The following is a 20761-nucleotide window of genomic DNA, read 5'->3' as shown; positions in this document are numbered from 1 at the left end:
AGTTTCGGATGATTCTGAGACAATGCTCATGCCTGAAACTCACCTGAGGATTGCACTAAGTAAACAGCCATTGTGTTTTAATTACCCTGACGCTCCCTCTGATGATTCTTTATGATTTATGGGTGTGAGCTACTTCTGCTTTTTGATATCCAACAACAAAAGACAAGGAAGTCGGTAAGGAATTCTTTTATAAATCAAATGCCACTGTGCTGCTGAGTGACATTTTAAGAATTTTACATAACATCTTTTTGAACCCAGGGCATCAATTAATTTTCTTTTTGCCCTTGTTGCTCAGAGCCTTATGATCCTAAAGAGTAAGTGCAGTTTAGTCTATGATTGTGGATTACCGTGATTTCCACTCATCACCATTTCCAGAGATTATTTCATAAGCTTATGTGTGTGCAAATGTCTATTGAACACAGTTGCGTGTCACTTTCTGTAATTACACACTGAGGTTCTAATGCCCACTGCATTATAAACCATAGATTATACACAAGCTGGCATTGCTGGAGGAAGACCAAGTCCGCAGTGGCCAGCCAGTCACCCTGAGTAGCAGACAGATGCTGATGGCTGTTAAATCAGCTTTTATTACTCCTGGGAAGCTGTAGGTGTGTGTGTGAAAGCCTGTGTGTGTGTCCTTGTGAATACTCTGTGTGGAATATGTGGGGGGTTTTATACAGAGTGTACGATCATTAGTACAGGGTGACACAAAAAAAACGGGAACTTTTTAACAATCCAATAAAACCAAGAGTGATGTAAGAAAAATATTTTATTCATAGTAATTGAAACCTTAAAACATGCCATTTAAGAAACAATGATGGAATTTTCATTTTTTAAAAATGACTTCCTGTAGATGGCGTCCTCCTGTACGATTGCATTCTTGAAATCTGCTGTTGAGATTCCTCGTTGACAGCTGCAACATCTCAGCTGGGATACTGTGAATTTCATCCTGAATTCTCTGTTTTAACTCATCCAGAGTTCTTGGTCGAGTCGTGTACACTTTACTCTTGAGATAGCCCCACAAGAAAAAATCACAAACGGACAAATCTGGTGATCTAGGGGGCCAGGGAACGTTATGGAATCTTGAGATCACACGGTTACCGAACAATTCTCGCACAGCCGCCAGTGGTTACTAAAATGGGGGTGTGTTTACTTGCTCAAGGTCACTGTCTCGCAGTGCTGCCACTTGCTCATGTCTGCCAATACGCACTTCAAAATTCCCGTTTTTTGGGTCACCCTGTAATTTAAAAAAAATGAAAATTCCATCATTGTTTCTTAAATGGCATGTTTTAAGGTTTCAGTTACTATGAATAAAATATTTTTCTTCCATCACTCTTGGTTTTATTGGATTGTTAAAAAGTTCCCGTTTTTTTTGTGTCGCCCTGTATTTGTGATGAGATTGCAAGATACTTCCTGAGTTTTTTACCCCTTTGGAAAGCCCCTCGTGCCCATCCAACAGGAAGTGCTTTTAGCCTCTGGTTGTCACATCCATGTCCAGACATACAGCGATTTATATCTTCCCCCAGAGTTCTTTAGGATGGAGTCATTTTGCCCTAAAACGCCCCCTTGGGTGTTGCTCTGTTTATTGTTTTGAGATTGTGGAAACCCACCTTCCCAGTGGCAAATTAAACCTTGAGAAACTTTGTCATAAAAGATAATCCCCGTTAATGACAAAGCGACAGTAATGCTCTGTCCACACTAACAGGGATGTTGTTCTAAAAGGGTTTTTTTTTCCCCCCATGTTTTTAGAAAGAGAATGAAAATACTATTCACGTGACTGGTGGTCCTCAGAGAAGTGGGTATACTCTCAATTTTTGCCCTTTTTTTTAAGTAGTCCAGGAAAACGCCATTTTAGAAACAGTGACATATAAGACCAGGGTGCGATTTGTCAAAAAATGATAGTTTTTTTTTTTTTTTGTTTTTTTTTTGTAGTTATATATGTGGGGATGTGGTCCATAACTCACGTAACTAACTGCAACTTTACATACTTTCAATGTCCAACTCTTCTATTCTATTCCTCTATTATACAGTGGATCTTACATTAACCCTTTCATGCATACTGGTCACTCCAGTGGACAGCTATTCTTTTTATTTTTATTTATTTAACCTTTATTTAACCAGGAAGAAAATCCCATTGAGATTAAGAACCTCTTTTCCAAGGGAGTCCTGGCCAAGAGGCAGCACAACACATAGTTACAACATACAGTTACATTATAGAGTTACAACATACAGGACCAGTCAACCTATGTAAAACACGTGCAAGACATTGAGATATTCTCTAACACTCTGAGTTTGGATTTAAAAGCATTCAGAGAGATCAGTTCAGTCAGTTTCCAGTCTCTTAGCAGCATATTCCATGAGCAAGGAGCAGAGTACACATTCTCCAGCTGTTCTCTTATATATTCATGGATTTTGTTGTTCTTTTCGTTGTGTTTTTGTTTGTTTGTTTTTTTTTTTTTACACATATCTTTATTAAAGTTTTAAGACACTACATATCTTTTCTGACATGAATTGGTAACATTATGTAGATCTCTCCTGAGCATAAACCCCCAGAATCACAAGCCCTCCCCATAGTTTTCACACAATTTATCAGTAAATACATGTTTCCGTGCGTCAAAAATCAAACGTGTGGTGTCCAGCTGAGTGGACATTTTTGCAACTTCAAGAAAAATAGGTTCATAAGATTTTTTTTATTATTATTATTTTTGTAATGTTTTTTTTTTTTTTTAATTTTTTAAATTATTCTTTTTTTTTTTTTTTTTCAGAAGAAAATTTTTAATCGCATTGTTTTTTTCATGCCTAAGGAGGAATAAAAACACTTAGGAAAAAATTTGATTAACCCTTTCATGCACGAATTATGAGAACCTTAATCAAAATTTTTTTCTGAGTGTTTTTATTCTTCTTTAGGCATGAAAAAAACAATGCGATTGAAAATTTTCTTCTGAAAAATAAATTAAAAGAAAAAATACAATAAAAATAATTTTAAAAATTTAAAAAATACATAAAATAATAATAATATTAATAATAATAATAATAATAATAATAATAATAATAATAATAATACAATCTTATGAACCTATTTTTCATGAAGTTGCAAAAATGTCCACTCAGCTGGACACCACATGTTTAATTTTTGATGCACAGAAACATGTATTTATTGATAAATTGTGTGAAAACTATGTGGAGGGCTTGTGATTCTGAGGGTTTATGCTCAGGAGAGATCTACATAATGTTACCAATTCATGTCAGAAAAGATATGTAGTGTCTTAAAACTTTAATAAAGATATGTGTAAAAAAAAAAAAAAAAAAAAAAAAAAAAAGAGAAGAACAACAAAATCCATGAATATAGAAGAGAATAGCTGTAGAATAGCTGTCCACTGGAGTGACCAGTATACATGAAAGGGTTAAGGTTCTCATAATTTGTGCATGAAAGGGTTAAATTTTCACAACTTCTAACCTGTATCTACTGGGCACACAAATGCTAGGCCCCAGGAATTTGTCATGTTTGCCCCCCCTTTACGGTGCCCCAGTGCAAGGGGATGTTGACGAATTCTCAGACTGCTGATAGTTCGGTTGAACGTTAGTGCCAGTAATGTAGGACATAGGTGTAAGAAAACTCAGTCATAACCTGCCTGTTATTTCTGTTGGTTGGTTGTCCCCCCCCCCCCCCCCCCCCCCCACCCCCCGAGGATGAAATTCATTGAGCAGAAGTAGGAATATAAAAACCCATCCCCCCCAACAAATCGCACCCTGTATAAGACTATTCTATTTAGTTTATCCAAAAATCTCTCAGTAGTATTTGCTCATTATTGTAAAATGGTTTTCCCCTGTAAGTCGCTTTGGAAAAAAGCGTCTGCCAAATGCGTAAACATAAACATAAACATAAAATGATCATGACTTGATCAGGAGCAGTTTGTAGGTTTTACTGGTCACACAAGCAGCTGCATGAATGGAAATGTATTCAACATGAGGTAAACATAGGATAACGTTAGCCTTTCATAACGTAAGCCTACTCATACAGTTTAACTATTGGTGACAAAATCTCTTCTCTAAATGTGCAGTCACATGACCAGTAGTTTAAAACAGTGACTCATTTGGAAACCACCTTAAAACTTACTTCAGAATTATGTAATCCATGAAAGTAGGTTCTCACGATATGTGTCACTCAGTTGAAAGATGTTTATTCTTCCTTTCTTGTTCACATTTCCCGTAATCGCACATCTTTCAATGAGACGTGCAGTGACCTGTCAATCAACTGGGTTTGCACCGGCACCTGAGGTGGCCAATCAGGTTCCAGAGGTGGCCAACACTAAGCAGGCGCTAAGTTAGCAATATTCTCCTCAGCATGACCCGCCCTACTCTGCCCCTGATTGGCTCATGCCTAAAGTTAACCAATCTAGTCAGTGAAGGCCAATTAGAGGCCGAGTAGGGCGGGTCATGGCTTCACTATCCTATAGGGCACAGGTGTCAAACATGTGGCCCGGGGGCTAAATGTGGCCCAACAAAGGTTCCAGTCTGGCCCGTGGGATGAATTTGCAAAGTCAAAAATTCCAAAGTCTTGAATTGAATTAAGCAAAAAAAAAAAAAAAAATTTAAAAATTGCTTGACTTAAGGAAAACATGTTGAATTAAGCAAAAAAAAAAAAAAAAAATCTTCAATTAAGTAAAAAAAATCTTGAATTAAGGCAAAAAAAATTCTTAAATTTAGCAAAAAATCTTGAATAAACAACTTCAATTTTTTTCTCTTTGTTTTTGTACAAACAATAACATTAAATTATGAAAATATTTACATTTACAAACTATCCTGTAACAATAAAATGTGAATAACCTGAAGAAATATGAACAACCTGAAATGTCTAAAGAAAATTAAGTACAATTTTAACTATTTTCTTCCTGTTACTCAGTGTTTAGTGTCTTTGCAGATCCGATCCATAATGCACATGTAAAAATGATAAGTTGAGGCAGAATATTGTTAAAATTGCACTTATTTTTCTTAAGAAATTTCAGTTTTTTTTTAGGTTATTCACATATTTTTTGTTTGGATAGTTTATAAAAGTAAGTATTTTTATAATTTAATGTTGTTTTTTTTTCTTTACACTAAAACAAAGACGACAATTTGGAGTTGTCATTATTTATATGTTATTATGTTATTATTTTACTGGAGATCACATTTAGCTGAATGTGACCCCTAGACTAAAATGAGTTTGACACTCCTGCTATAGGGGAAAATATGAGCAATTTGGCTGCAGATATTATTAAATGGTGTGCATTAGGGGGATTTAGAAGAGTGGGTATACGCAATGATGACTGAAAAATAAGTCGGCATACTGCATGTGACCTTCATTTTACGACAAACTAAAAATGATGACAAACTGATCCAGACTCTCAGATAAACTATTATCTCTGTCGCACGTCAAACTGTGGAGTCTGTGGACTTCAGATAATAATGAACGTACCAACAGAGTCACCTTAAAAGTACTGGTTCATGTTTTTTTTTGTGTTTTCTTTGTATTTTATAGATTTCAGCACAACACTATGTACAGTACATGTGCCCATTTCACAAATCTGTCTGTGACCTTGATCTGCCACAGGTCATACACTTCCTTACACACCTATTATATGTGACCTATAGGTGATGTTTCAAGTGCATGTTCATTATGCAAAACAATAATAGACATCCGCAAAATAGGGTGTAACACCATCGTTTCCTAATCTCTCCTAATCTTTTTCATCTCCACACAAAGTTACACTCTGAAAGGTATATTAAATCATTTCCATTTTAATCAGAATCAGAATACTTTATTAATCCCAGACGGAAATTATCATGTGTCAGAGGTATAATAGTGACCCGAAAATGCCAGATACATGTTAATAAGAGGCCCAAACATAGATAATAATGTTTATTTTGCAGGGTATAAATCTACTAAAACCAGAATGAATGGAGACGGAAATTCATTTTTGGAATCCAATCATTCATGTCATTGAAAGACAAAAACTACCATAAAAATATTACAGTATACTAAGTTTTCATGTTATTCTGCAAATCAGTCCATCGTCAGCTTCGTTATATTCATTCATTTTCAGAATATTGAAGCTTTAAATGTGACTTTGTTTCTAAATTAGAAAATACAATTTATTTCTGTGGCTGCACATAAATATACACACATATTTACACACATTACAGTACTCCACAACTGCATGACTGTGTTCAGGAAAAAAGTATTTATTTCCCAATTGAGCAAAATGGTTCAATCTGATGGGAAATCTAGTATTAAGAACTCGGTTTTAGACTTTAATGGTTGTGGGATCAAAAAAAAATTGCAGTTTGAATGATTTTAAGGAACCTTGTGTTATCATTTCAATTAGAAATTTTAATATAGTTTTTAATATAGTTTTATTATTTATTTATTAAGTTTCAATTATTCAGAAATATTGAATTGAGATGGTAGATGTGTTTTTGTTGTTGACTTTTTTTTTTTTTTTAATTTTTTATTTGTTATTATTATGGTGTAAATGCTCGATGCTGTACACATTTAAGTTGATGTAAGCAGTGTATTAGTTGAAAAGGATAGGCAAAAAAATAAGCTTTTGCTTCTAGCCTATTCCTTTTTTGGTTTTTTTGTTTATTACAATTGATGTACTGAATGCAATGACTGATATAAAACCAAAAATTAATTTATTCATTCATTCATTCATTATAAGAGCTGAGGCTGATGTTCCAAAAATGCATTAACAAAGCAAAAATGATCAAAAATTCCCAAATTAACCCATAAAGACCCAGTGCTACTTTTGTGTTAGTTCCCAAATACATTTTTCTCTCTATTTAACCTTTAAGTGTTTTATTACCATTTATCATAATATTATCTTCTCCATTTTACATATTTTCAGTAAAAATCAGGTCTTTTCGATATTTATTTACTGACCATGTACTTTAATCATCATGCTGTGATTATATTGGAGGATTATCATACCAAAAATAGAGAAAACCTAAGAAAAAGTGACTTTTTCAGTAAAATATGCCATTAACTGAACATAATCCAAGTGTGTCCATCCACTGTCATCGATCAAACTCCGTGGGTTTTACTGGTGAATCTAGTGTTGTACAAAACTGGTCCTTCAAAACATCCAGTCTGGCCTGTGGGATGAATTTGTGAAATGCAAATATTACACTTCAGATATTAACAATCAAGGATGTCAGAATCATTTTAGTTTAGGTTCCATGCCCTCCTAAGACCCAGCAATGCATTTTTGTCCTCTGGTGTGAACAAGAGCTTTACTTAAAAAAAAAAAAGTCAGTTAGAACCAAACTCCTTGACCGCTCTATTTGGTGTAATGGAAGGTGAAGTTAAGCTACCTACAGAAAAACAACGCACTTTATCCTTTGCTGCCCTTCTGCCTCGACGAGCAGTCCTGTTTAGGTGGAGGGATGCCTTCCCTCCCACTCATGCACAGTGGGTAGAAGACATTATGTCCTGCTTAAAACTGGAGAAAATGACATACTCACTTCAGCAATCAAATGGGAAATTTCAGAAAGTGTGGGGTCCCTTCCTAAAAACATTCCAGACCCTGTAAATGCTTGACTTTTAGTGCAGTTTAACAATGCTGCTTACTCCTAGCGCAGGTTTCTGTCGTGATAGTGATCCTTTATTATTTCTAGTGCATTAGCAGTAACTGAAGAGGGATCATTTTATGTATAGTTTGTTGTTTGCTCAGTTTTGCTTTTTTTTGTTTGTTTGTTTATTTTTTTCTACGGTGCTACCTGCATTTTTAATTTACACCCATGCTTGCTCAAGATTTCTTTAACCCTTTCATGCATGAATTATGAGAACCTTAATCAAGATTTTTTTTCCTAAGTGTTTTTATTCCTCTTTAGGCATGAAAAAAAAACAAAAAAACAATGTGATTGAATTATTTTTTTATGAACCGATTTTACATGGAGTTAAAAAATCATGCGTTTAATTTTAGAAGCAAAGAAACATGTATTTACTGATATACTGTGTGAAAACTATGAGATTAAAACATTTTTAATGCTGCTAATCTGATATTTTCTCACATTTTAACAATACCTGCATGGAGATAATATGCAAAACAAACAAACAAACAAACAAAAAACCTTTAATTACAGTTTAACACCAATTAGCAATTTTTTTTAACAGTCAAACATGTTATGGCAGATCAGGTTTATGTAGAACAGGAAATTTACTGTAATGGTATGAATTACAACGTATGAGATGATACATAAGTGTTCATCGTGTTGGCTGATATGGAACTAAAACAACAAAACCCATAAATATACAAGAGAACACTTTTGAACAGCTGTCCACTGGAGTGACCACTGTGCATGAAAGGGTTAATGACCTTTCAGCACTGCACTTGTATTATATTGAGAAAACTTCAATAAAAAAGATCTTGATAAAAAAAAAAAAAAAAAAAAAAAAAAAAAGTCCACTGAAAAGGACATTATATAAAAACAATTAAATAGTGTAATATTCCAATTAAGGTAATTATTTAATGTAACATGGTGAAAATGTTTACTTAATGGGTCTCAGGCGGATATACAGACCAATTTGATCTAAAGTGGATCAGACCAGTAAAATACACTGGGTTACAAAAAAATGTTTTTTGCAAGTTGTCTAGGTTTTTTCAACTGAATTAGGACCATTTTGCACCACTAAATCCAATTTTCTCAATCAGGTCAGGTTTTTTTTGCTAATTTGATTTTGAAAAATTTGATCTTCTCATGAAATTGATTACATTTTTGTGACTTTATCAGTTGATTTTTTATATAGTTCTCACCCAAAATAGGTTTTAACAGAAAAAAATCATTTTCTAACAGGATTCCTGTTAGGTACAATGGTGTATTTACCGCAGATGTAGCAGAATACGTCAGGCTTATTTTTGCAAGATCTTCTAGTCGAAGCCATTTCATTCACCTGTAATATTAAAAAAACATTAATCATAAATTGGCAAAAGTAAAATCTTCAGAACTCGTTTATTGCAAGAAATATGAAAGAATTTTGTGTCATATGATGTGAAAATGCCCATAAATGTAAGCAAAAATGTTAAAAAGCCAATATGTAGCATAGTTCAGAAAGTTGACCTGATTGAGCAAAATGAATGTGATTTTTGGATTCAGCACACCAAAATTATCCTAAATCATCTCAAAAACTTAAACAATAAATTTGTTGTTGACCAGTGATATTATCATAATAACCTATAAATAATGACAATTCCAGTTTTATTTTCTTTGTTTTAGTGTAAAAAGTCAAATTAGAAACTATCCATTTACAAAAAAATGAATAATCTGAACAAATATGAACAACACGAAATGTCTAAAGAGGAATCAGTGTAATTTTAATCATATTCTACCTGTTATTAAATGTGTATTTGTAGATCCACTGTGATCTGTAAATTGTAATTTACATGTGTAAATGATAAAGGCATAACATTGTTAAAATTGCACTTCAGACATTTCAGGTTGTTCATGGTATTCACATTTTTAATCAAACTTTGTAAATATTATTATAATGTAATTTTACTTTTTTCCGCTGCTATTATTTTACTGGTCCGGCCCACTTCAGGTCATATTAGGCTGAATGTGGCCCCTCTACTAAAATGAGTCTGACACCCCTGTTGTAGAAAATGATGGTGTTTCCATGGTAACTACAGAGCCTCTGAACATTCAAATGGGTCATATGTGATGACCATGAAACTAACAAACTGCATTTTACACCATTTATTTACATGTATTATATTATATTAAACATTTTAGCTCAGTAGATGCTTTTGGTCACTGGTGTCTATTTGGGTTTTTAAGGGTTAAACAGTCACATTATAACAACAAGTGAGATTAGAGAGAATTAGAATAACCCTGACTTAATTAAGAATGAGGAAATTATTCAAACAGGTGTGAATGTGTATTCATGCGTACACAATGTGTGAGAAAGTGCGCTAGTTTTAGTGCCATTGTTGCGTCCGTGCACACACTCATCTTGCAGGAACATTCTAACCATCCTATTCACCAACGCTGGGTCCTTTCATCGCTCCAATGACCAACCCGTCAATACTGCAGCACCCGCTTTGTCAGTGGCCTTTGTCTAACCAAACAATCAGGAGGAGAGTGAGGTGAGCGGGTTGGACGATGCTAGAAATGACCGTTCCTGGCCTCTCTCGCTCTCTACCTCTTTCTCCCACTTTCTCTTTTTTATTATTCCTGGTGCAGAGCAGAGCAGGTCAGAGGTCTGAGCCCCTGTGGTGTTTTTTTTTTTTTTCTTTTTCTTTTTTTTTTGCCACAGTCACCTAAATTCCATCAGTTCCTTTCTCCACCTGTAGATGTTTTTGTTCACTTCACGCCCTATTCCACATCACTTAGATTTCCCATACGATGAACAACTTGATTTTTCCATAAATGAAAAGGAAAAAGAGGGTGTTTGCCGTACAGTCATACCGATAACCACTCATAATCCGCCTTTTTTTCGGTGCTTTTTGAAAGGCGCAGCTGTTCACTCCGACCATAATCATATATACCAGTTGTTTACTTGTGAATTATACATGGCCCACATATCACTCAAGTCCTGAGAAAAGCACAGGCCAGCAGGAACGCTTCATGCTGCGTTTGCTTGAGTGTATGCTGTGCATTCTGTTTTTGTGTGTGTGTTCAAGCTGTGTGTGGGGTTGCATCTTTCTAAGTTATGCGGGTTTGAGATGTTGTGGTATTTCCCTGCTTGCCTGTTCCTCCCAGGATAGATTCCTATCATACTTACAACTACATAATCATTCACCAGCAAGCTTAGCCTCACTGTAATCTGATAGAAATGTAGCCTGATTTGAACACAGCTATGAAAATTACATAACAAAGCCACTGTCATCTCTAATCTGGAAATGTAAAAGGATACTGTGAAGGTAACTTTTTTTTTTTTTTTTTACACTTTTTATATATAGGCATTTGAATTTTACCAAACAAGAACAAGAAAGTGAGGTCTGGGGATGACAATTCTAACATAAACATGCATACAACATGAGCCGTTTTTAATTAGTACTGTCACTCCCAGCTCCTCCTGGAGCCGCAGGGTGAAAGTCATGCGTTCCATCAGTCTCATGTTTTCTACAATTGAAATGAAAAAGCTCTTTGTGGGTGGTTCCTTCTGTAGTCAACATTTGCTATGGCTTTTTAGTAGTGATGTGTGATACTGCATATTTTGGTATCAGTGGCGGCTGCTCGTCTTTCAGACAGGGGAAGCTCATTGTCGGCTTACATAAAAAAAAAGTCAAGTTATTTAAACATAAACTCGTCCCTCCGTTCCTTTTTAAGAAAATGGTCAGTGACCTTATCGTACCAAGTAAACAAGAAAATGTTGAAATTATGTTAAATTGAAACAAGGAAGTACAATGAGTGTGTTTTATTTACAGTGCAAGAAATGAACAAGTCATTCCGTAGTGGTTTCTTTCTTGATTTCACAGCAGAATGCGTGACAGTATTAAACTGAACTGTGTCAGTGAAGGAGTAGATCTCAAAACAGCTGTCAATCAAACCGGATTCAGCCTTTCTACCGATCCTCCAATCAGCATGTGGAATCCTGACGTCCAGCCCAGCCAAGCTCCGCCCACAGCTCCATTCACCCCTAGAGACGCCGGGCATCTGAGGGCGGGACAACATCGTGGCATTTATCCAATTACCATCCAGTTTTGAGGCAATGAAAAAAACTCAGTCCCATTGAAGTGCATGGACACTGAGCGTCTACAGGCAAATGCACTGAGCAGAGATCATATGAGAAAACAGCGACACGGGAATGTATGAGAAGTGAACAACATCGAGTCTGTTGATTTATGATAAAGCTGATTCTGAACAAACTCATTTGTGAGATGAACGTGTTCTAACACATTTGTAGTCAATGAAATGTCAACACAACCGAACATATTTAACCATTTAATTTTTGTAATTTTAGGGGAAGCGGAGCTTCCCTTGCAGTCTATGAGAAATTGCCACTGTTTGGTATCAATCCAATACCATATAAATACAGGGCCAGTTTTGCCGATATCGATCCCAATGCATTTCAATAATGAAGGTGGAGGCATCATCAAATTGCTAAATCTCAGTTCATTTTCATGACCTTTAAGTGTTTTGTGACGTTTCCTTTTTTCTTATTAAATAGTTAAAACCAAGGACAGAATCAGGACAAAGTATACAAGTAAATAGAAAATACTTTATAATCAAAATAAGTTTTTTTCAGAAACAATAGAACAGGAACAAAACAATTTTCCCCCATACATTATCATGTCTGGAATTTTTTTTGCGCTGCTGAGTCACAGGATGGCACAACATCGAAACACAAGCAAAGTGTGCCTGCTCCGCACTAAGACAGAAGTGGCGAGTCCGGCAACCTGGCTATCGCCTCTTTGATGAAACCGCAATGCGCACAAACTAAAGTATCGATCTTGCCACGCTAATATTGATCTGATACCGATACGGACTTGGTACTATTGATATTTGGATCGATCCGACCACCACTATTTTTTAGCTGATGTCAACAACATTTTTAGGAGGTATACATCATCTGAATCCATTTCATCTGGGAAGTAACCAAGATGTAATACTGTAAAAGAGCAGCTGATGTCATAGAAAGTCCATATTATTTTGGTTACCTCCAATCAGAAGGGCTGAATGAGTGGGCACAACCAAAAAATGTGCCCATGATCTGCTGTAGACTTTCCACACTCTCTCCAACACTGTGCAGAAACAGCACTGAATTTGGACTTTTGTTTAGGCATTATAAAAAAACAAACAAATATAATAACATTTGAGCATTGAGACCCGATGTATCAAATATAATACAAAGTTGAAAGTCATACATGGAAATTGATATTTGAAAAAAAAATTCTTTGTTGTTCAGAAGGACCATTAAAGGTGCCAGTTTCAAAGAACTGGAATTTTCTGTCAATGATTTAATGGTTCAGACTTTATAGGGTTAAGGACATATATGTATATAATGAGCTAAATTAACTGCAAAAAAAAATAAATTGTGTCCTTTGCATTGGAGGAAATGTTCAACTAGTTTGGCTGCACAAAAAAACATCATTTTACTGAAATAGGCTGCATGCTGTAGCCTTTCCACACTCTCTCTAACACTGTGCAGAAACAGCACTGAATTTGGACATTTGTTTAGGCGTTACAAAAAAACAGATAAGGTTTTTCCAACCAAAGTCATGCCATGTATTGGAGTTTGTTGATGAAAAATGTTCTTCCTATGCCTTTGTCCACATGTCCACACTGATTACAATGTTCATATCTTTTTCCCATTTTTGTTGAATGGAAGTTGTTGAGCCCATCTTGAGTGTGGTCACACTTCGGTAGAGTTTACTTCTAAAGCTTTTGACACTTGGGGAGTCGTAAGCATTAATGAAAATGTTGATACATTTGAATAATATAATAAACTTTATTGCAGACACAAGTCCATAAACCACATGCATACAACATACAGAATAAATAGAATAAAAGAATAAAAAAGTATAAAAAGGAGATATAAAAATTAAGCACATTATAAAATATACAAACTATTACACCAGTGCTGTCTCCGTTAAGAGATGAAACGACAGCAGCTTTTCAGGGGGCTAACTACAGCTTCTATAATGTGGTTCTCTGATGTATCCAGGCGACACATAAAACTAAACATCTGAAACATTTGAATGTTTTTTTGATGTTTTTACATTGTATTCTCTTGCCAAAATAATCACGAAACTGCAGGTTTCTAAAAAAAAATCCTGTCTCTCAAGATTATACGTCATACATAAAGTATCAAAGGACATTAAATTAGCTTTTAAAGGTAACTTTTGATCAAATTATGGGAATATTTTCTGATCAATGTCATTTTTGCAGATGTTTTTTTTTTTTTTTTTTTACCAATTCCATAACATATTGCATCTGTCTATCCTCCAGGATGGTGGGTTGTACTCCATTTCTGGTTGTCGCCTACTTCTACCTCTGGTTTGTCCCTCCTTTCATCAACGCCAGGTTCATTTGGTACCTCGGTTTCTACTGCCTCTACCAAACCCTCATCACTGTAAGTATGAAAAGTTGCATGTTTCATCATTTCAATAAATAGGAATCAGCCTGTGCATGTTAGAGATGATCGGGCAGGACTTCACATGCAGCAAAGAGAGTGGATCAAAGATAAAAGCTCTGATTGATGCAATATAGACTAGACATGACACGTTACATAATGTATGGATAAAATGTAGCCGGCAGTGTGAATAACAGCATCTAAAGTGATGATTACAGTAATCTCACGCAGGCTCCTTTTAGGATTTACACTTTGATTAGTGAGATGTGCAGCCGATTAGAGCCCAACGCTCTTAGATACATCACCTCAAAGGGGAAGTGTAGTTATTTAGGTTGCCTTTTGTTATTATGGCCCAGACCATGCATCTCTGCTCTGGGGTAACCCATATAACATGTGCTCCAGAGCGTGTAGACCGCTGCAGCCGCACTGTGGCGAGCTGTAATGGCAAGTCATTCTAACTACTTGATAAGTATACGGTCAATCCTGCCAGGAACCTCACGCAGGGTAAATGCTGGTTACCACTTTTAGCCTTCCTCATTGTCTCTGGATGTGTGTTTGTGTGAAGTTAGCCAGGAAAGGCCAGCTGTTATCATTCAGGAGGGTCACGATCTGTAAACAGAGTTTTGATTGCAGCATATCGTCTGTTGCTGTAATCAACTAATAGTCGGTTTCCATCAGATTGATTACCGGACAAATTACCTGACAGTTAAAGCAGTTTCAGTTCTATAAATGTTTGTGTCCAGTAATGGCCCCGTAAATGACATGCTGTATAGAACCAGCATCTGAAAAAAAAAAAAAAAAAAAAAAAAAAAAAAATTCACAGACGTGTTTATTTTCGTCGTGGCTATGCATGCTCGCTTGGCCACAGGCTTGACTGAGCCCTTGTGTAAATTACAAAGTGAAGCAGGATTTGGTTTGCTCGCCTATTCTCTGGGAAAGGTGGTGAGGAAGGAGTAAACAGAGAGCTGAGGTTGGCCTGCATGGAAACTGCAGAGATTGCTTTTCATACTGACTCATGTATATATTGAATATAGTACAGGATATATATATATATATATATATATATATATATATATATATATATACATATAAACCTCAGTATAGACCAAACTTCTTTTCTGACGAGCGACTCTTTCAAATTGGCAAACCAATGTGACCCAATTCATAACAAGCCTCATCTATAAATCATGAGAAAAAATCGTTTGTGCATAGATGAATTTATTTGACCTCTTTTGTTGCCGTTTCTGCATCACATCCTCCGGAGGCTCAGGATTGCATTTTTGTCCTCTGTAGGGGACAAGAATTTCACAGCTTTATGAAAAAAAAAAAAAAAGAGGCCACTGCAAAGGACATTCCATAAAAAAATGCATCAGAAAAAATTGCTGAATCATGCTGTTTTCACCTAAGACAACTATCTTCACCTCCTAAGACCCAGGAAATGTCAGCAAAGGGCAAGCTTTTTTGTTCTTTATTAAGTAAGTGCCTGTACTGGAAACATCATGATGTAACAGTTTTTTCAGATGCAGTTTTTAAAATTTGTATGGAATGTCCTTTATGGTGGATAGTTTTCTTTTCTTTTTTTTGTATAAAATTGTGAAACTCTTGTCCACAAATGTGAACAGTAGGTCTTAGGAGGATATTAAGCATACATTTAACCCTATAACACCAAACATATCATATTTGATACATGAGTTTTGAAGCCCTCTACATGATCAGTGTGGTATTTTTTTTTTGTTGAAAAACCTGATGTATACAATTAGATGCATGCAATACACAGATAATCCACCAGGGGGGAGGAATTTGTTCAGGAGAGGCCTTTCCAGTGACACTACAAGATTGTCATTAATGAGGAAGGAGGCAGAACTTTGACAATTTTGAAAAGGAATTATCGATTTGTTAGACATGTTTATGTTACATAATGTTTTTGTTTGTTCAAAAATAATATTTGAGCATTGAGACCCGATGTATCAAATATGATACAAAATTGAAAGTCATACATGGAAACTGATATTTGAAAAAAAAAAAAAAACTTTGTTGTTCAGATGGACCAATAAAGGCTCCAGTTTCAAAGAACTGGAATTTTCTGTCAATGATTTAATGGTTCAGGCTTTACAGGGTTAAGGACATATATGTATATAATGAGCTGCATTAACTGCAAAATAATAATAATAATAATAATAATAATAATAATAATAATAATAATAATAATAATAATAGCTTTATTTATATAGCACCTTTTAAAAACAAAGTTTACAAAGTGCTTTTGACAAACAAGTAAAGGGCACACCAGCAGGATACAAGATGTAAGTAAAAACACTAAAACAGAAGCAACACAATAGGAGAGATGTGTACAACAATGCAGAAACATGACACTTCGAATAAATTAAATGAATCAGAATAAAGAGGGCAGGGATAACGTAACATGTAAAAAAACTAAAATTGTGTGTGATGCATTAGAGCAGGGTTGTCAAACTCGTTTTGTTTCAGGGGCCATATTTAGCCCAATTTGATCTCAAGTGGGCCAGACCAGTAAAATAATGACTTAATAACCTATAAATAACGACAAATCTAAGTTTTTCATTTTGTTTTAGTACAAAAAAACAAAACAATTAAATTATGAAAATATTTATATTTTACAAAAAATATGTGAATAACCTGAAAAAACAGAAATTTCATTTGAAAAATTAGTGCAATTTTAACAATAGTATGCCTCGACTTATTATTTATACATGTACATTACACACAATGTTATATAAACATTTGGTAACAGGCAGAATATTGTTAAAATTTTTGAGTTTGGAACTAAAATTGGAGCAATTTCTACAATATTCCATCTCTTATTATTAACCCAACTACAGATCACAGTGGATCCGTAAATGCACAAAACATTTAGTAACAGGCAGAATATTGTTCAAATTGCACATTTCGGGTTGTTCATCTTTGTTTTTATTTATGTATTTATTTGCATTTTATTGTAAAAGAATAGTTTTATAAATGTAAATATTTTCACAGTGTAATGTTATTTTTTTCACTTAAATTTTTTCCACTTAATTTTTCACAAAGAAAATTTGTAGTTGTCATTATTTATGGGTTATTGTGTTGTTATTTTTACTGCAGATCCCATTGGTCTGTATGTGGAACCTGAACTAAAATGATTGTGACAACCTTAACTGTTCATGTTGATTTTTGCACTTTCATCCTGCGGGCCGGAATGGACCCTTTGGCGGGCCAGATTTGGCCCCCGGGCCGCATGTTTGACACCTGTGCATTTGTACAACTAGTTTGGCTGCACAAAAAAAAACATTATTTTACTGAAATAGAGACATTATGAAAGTATGTTACTGCAACCATATACACATATTAAACTTTATAAATGGGATTTTATAAATAGATCTGTGTACACAAGCCCTCCATGCCATCAGAACAATACAATCTTTCAGTCCTGTGAAAAACATGCTTCTTATTGAAGTTTTTGAAATGCTTGAAATGCAAATTTGCTTAGCGACCTAAATACATTCTGCTGCAAAGTCTTTGGGACTGGATGGTCTGAATTGTACATCTGTATTTTCACAGAAACATGTCGATTAAAAGCGTCTGACGGATCTACGTGTTCACATTTGATTGTCAGTGTCACCAATGTAAAAAAAAAAAAAAAAAGCCTTGATGTTATTATTTTTCTCCCTTCTGAGTAGCCAGGCTTGTTTTTATTTCTGTTTACCCAAGTGTTGACTGTGTTTCTGCTCCTTCCAGTGCTTCCACGTGCCTTATTCAGCTCTCACCATGTTTCTGAGCACAGAACAAAAGGAAAGAGACTCAGCCACTGCCTACCGTAAGCCTTTAATATCATAAAAACACTAACTACAGCCCACCCTGCTCAGTTTATTTTTGCATTTTCATTCTAGTGTAAGTTTTCACCTTCATAATAACCAAACCTTTGCTTTTCTGATGACAGGAATGACAATGGAGGTGCTGGGGACGCTTGTGGGCGCTGCCATCCAGGGTCAGATCGTGGCCAGCGCTCACACTCGAAAGCACTGCCCTACTCACAACATGTCTGCCGGTTACCTTGGCAACAGCAGCGGGGCGGAGATCGTCAAGAGCCTGGTGCATTCCCAGGACTACCTGTCACACGCTGTAAGTGTCACGGTGTCGAGCGTGAGCCCAGGTGTGCTCAAAAAGTAGGCCGCAGAGTCGGTTTGGAAATAACTCAGGACTGTCAACAGTGTTCTCGCTTAACTTGGAGCTGCGGTGTGTGCTCAAGGTGGTTTACTCTCGCCAAATATCCCATGTCAAAAAAAAAAAAAAGAGTGAAAAGGGGGATTGTTCCAAATTGGGTCCATATTTACAGAGGTCCGGACATCCAAATGGCTTCACGTTTTAACCCGTGTAACCCATGGGATTGAAAGGAGACGCCACTGTTTGATATGTGAACCCGGCATCCTGAGCCGCCTCTGCTCTGGTGACCACAGAGGGGGTTCCTCCCTCACATCTGACTCCAAACTGTGGCCCCGCGTCGAGGGGTCTCCATAGTCTGTTAGTCATTAGCCCTATTTATATCACACCCACAACATTTGAAGGCACCATCGATTCAATATGTGGGAAATATTAGTCTTATACTTCAAGGCGACAGCAGCTAAGCCTAAAGTTGGATACGGACGCCATGAAAAATCAGAGGTGGCAAAAAAAAAGTTGAAAAGTCTGTGGTAAAACCAGAAGGAGTGATTTAACCTCTTTATTCATGTAAAAGGGAAAAAAGTGCGTATTGGATGTTTCTATGCAAAGCTAACTGAACCGGAAAACATTCAAACTTCACATAAAAACACAATTTACTGATAATAATGAACATTAACTTCAATACAATATGCAAATCTGTTTCAATACCAGCAGCAGGATTTAACAAACTGATGCATTTTCTCCAAAATGGAGGCTCTCTTTCTTGACTGTTTTGTATTGTTGCACCTTTATTTTCTTAACCCTCTGGTATGCGGGTGCGCCTTTTAGGCACACTTTGCACTTCGTTTTAAAAAAACTTCATATTATTTTTCATAATTTAAATAAGGTTAGAATTCAAAATTTGTTCCTTTTTATGTGATCTTTAAAATTCTGGCCACCAACTAAAATTTGCACATTGTAAACAAAAGAAAATTACATTACAATTACCATGAAGTAATGGTACTAATGTAAGGAATGATGTTCAAAAGGATAATACCTTACATGTGTTTTTCTTGTATTTTTTATGTCAACTTCCTGTTTTTTGTTTTATTTTGGGATTTTTGCCACTTCGGGGTAAGGAACCAAATATGGTAACTTTACTGACCTTGATTTTCTACATAACAATAAAACATTTAGAAAAAATTCACAAAAGTAACAAAGTTTGGTCTTCCAATAACAAGCAAAGGCTGAAATTTTGAGTTTCAGAGTATTTCTGTGAGTGCCCAGTAAAGGGTTAACACAATTTACAGATCACAGTCGATCTAAAGGCAAGAAAACTGTTAAATTTGCACTTATTTTTTCTAAGAAATTTCAGGTTTCTCATATTTGTTCAGGTATTGTGACAGGATTTGTAAATGTAATATGTTTATAAAGTAATTTTACAGTTTTTTTCACATTAAACCAAGGGGAACATTTGGAGTTTTCATTATTCATAGGTTATTAACCCTCTGGTATCCGGATGCGCATTTTAGGCACACTTTGCACTTTGTTTAAAAAAACACTTCATATTTCACAATTTAAATAAGGTTAGAATTCAAAAGTTGTTCATTTTTGCATGATCTTTAAAATTCTGGCCACCAACTAAAATTTGCACATTGTACACAAAAGAAAATTACAAGACTAGCATCTGTCTCCCAAGTGTGCCTAAAATGCACTATTTCTTCCATTTGATATGTACGATTAGGGCTGAGCTTGATTTACAAAAATAAAATCAAATTAGAGCAGAAAAATAAATCAGTATATAATATTTAATAGTTTGATTTATAGGTGTGCATTTTTGGCACACTTGGTGACAGATGCTAGTATTTTTGAACATTTAACCTAGCGCCAAAAATAATAATGCTAATTAACCAATGTTGGAGTTAATCATTGACATATGCCAGGCTGCAAAAATCAAATAATATGTGATCCACTTTTTATGTAGTATTTTGAAAAAAAAAATTTTCTTGTGTTTTTTGCATCAAAAAAAAAAAAAAAAAAAGGTTTGTTTACATTATAAACATGGCATTTAAAGGGTTAAAAAATGTGACAGTTATTGAGTATTTGGTATTTTTATTTATGGCTAAAGTTGATGAAATAGAAAAAAGTGTAAAAGAATTAAAAACAAACTGTATTATTTTTTTTTTTTTTTGACATTATTCTACAAGTGTGTGAAAATGGTACACTTGGTGGTCAGTAAGGGCCTTGCTGGACGGGATACCAGAGGGTTAATATAGTCTACAAAAACAAACAAACAAACAAACAAACAAACAAACAAACAAACAAACAACCCCCTCCCAAAAAAAAAAAAAAAAAAAAAAGGGAGCAGCCATGGCCTAGATCGATGGAGAGTCGGCTTGTGACCGAAGGGTTACAGGTTCAATTCCCTGGACTGGCAGAGAGTTGTTGGCTGATGTACCCTTGAGCAAGGCACTTAACCCCCCCATTTACTCCCCGGGCGCCTGACATGCCAAACCCACTGCTCCTAGCATGCAGTGTGTGTGATGCATGATC

General features: G+C 35.4%; 1 protein-coding gene across 1 annotated transcript in view; it reads left to right on the top strand.

Moving 5' to 3' along the window:
• Positions 1-20761, top strand: part of LOC115415433 (major facilitator superfamily domain-containing protein 2B-like) — a 52538-nt gene that overhangs the window by 13114 nt on the left and 18663 nt on the right. The window contains exons 5-7 of the mRNA XM_030128992.1: positions 13933-14056; positions 17807-17885; positions 18009-18221. Of these exons, the coding sequence (XP_029984852.1) occupies positions 13933-14056; positions 17807-17885; positions 18009-18221 (416 nt within the window). The remainder of the gene's footprint in view (positions 1-13932; positions 14057-17806; positions 17886-18008; positions 18222-20761) is intronic.

The sequence above is a fragment of the Sphaeramia orbicularis genome, chromosome 24 (assembly GCF_902148855.1).
Source record: "Sphaeramia orbicularis chromosome 24, fSphaOr1.1, whole genome shotgun sequence".
NCBI lineage: Eukaryota > Metazoa > Chordata > Actinopteri > Kurtiformes > Apogonidae > Sphaeramia > Sphaeramia orbicularis.
This window is presented reverse-complemented; position numbering and strand designations above follow the sequence as displayed.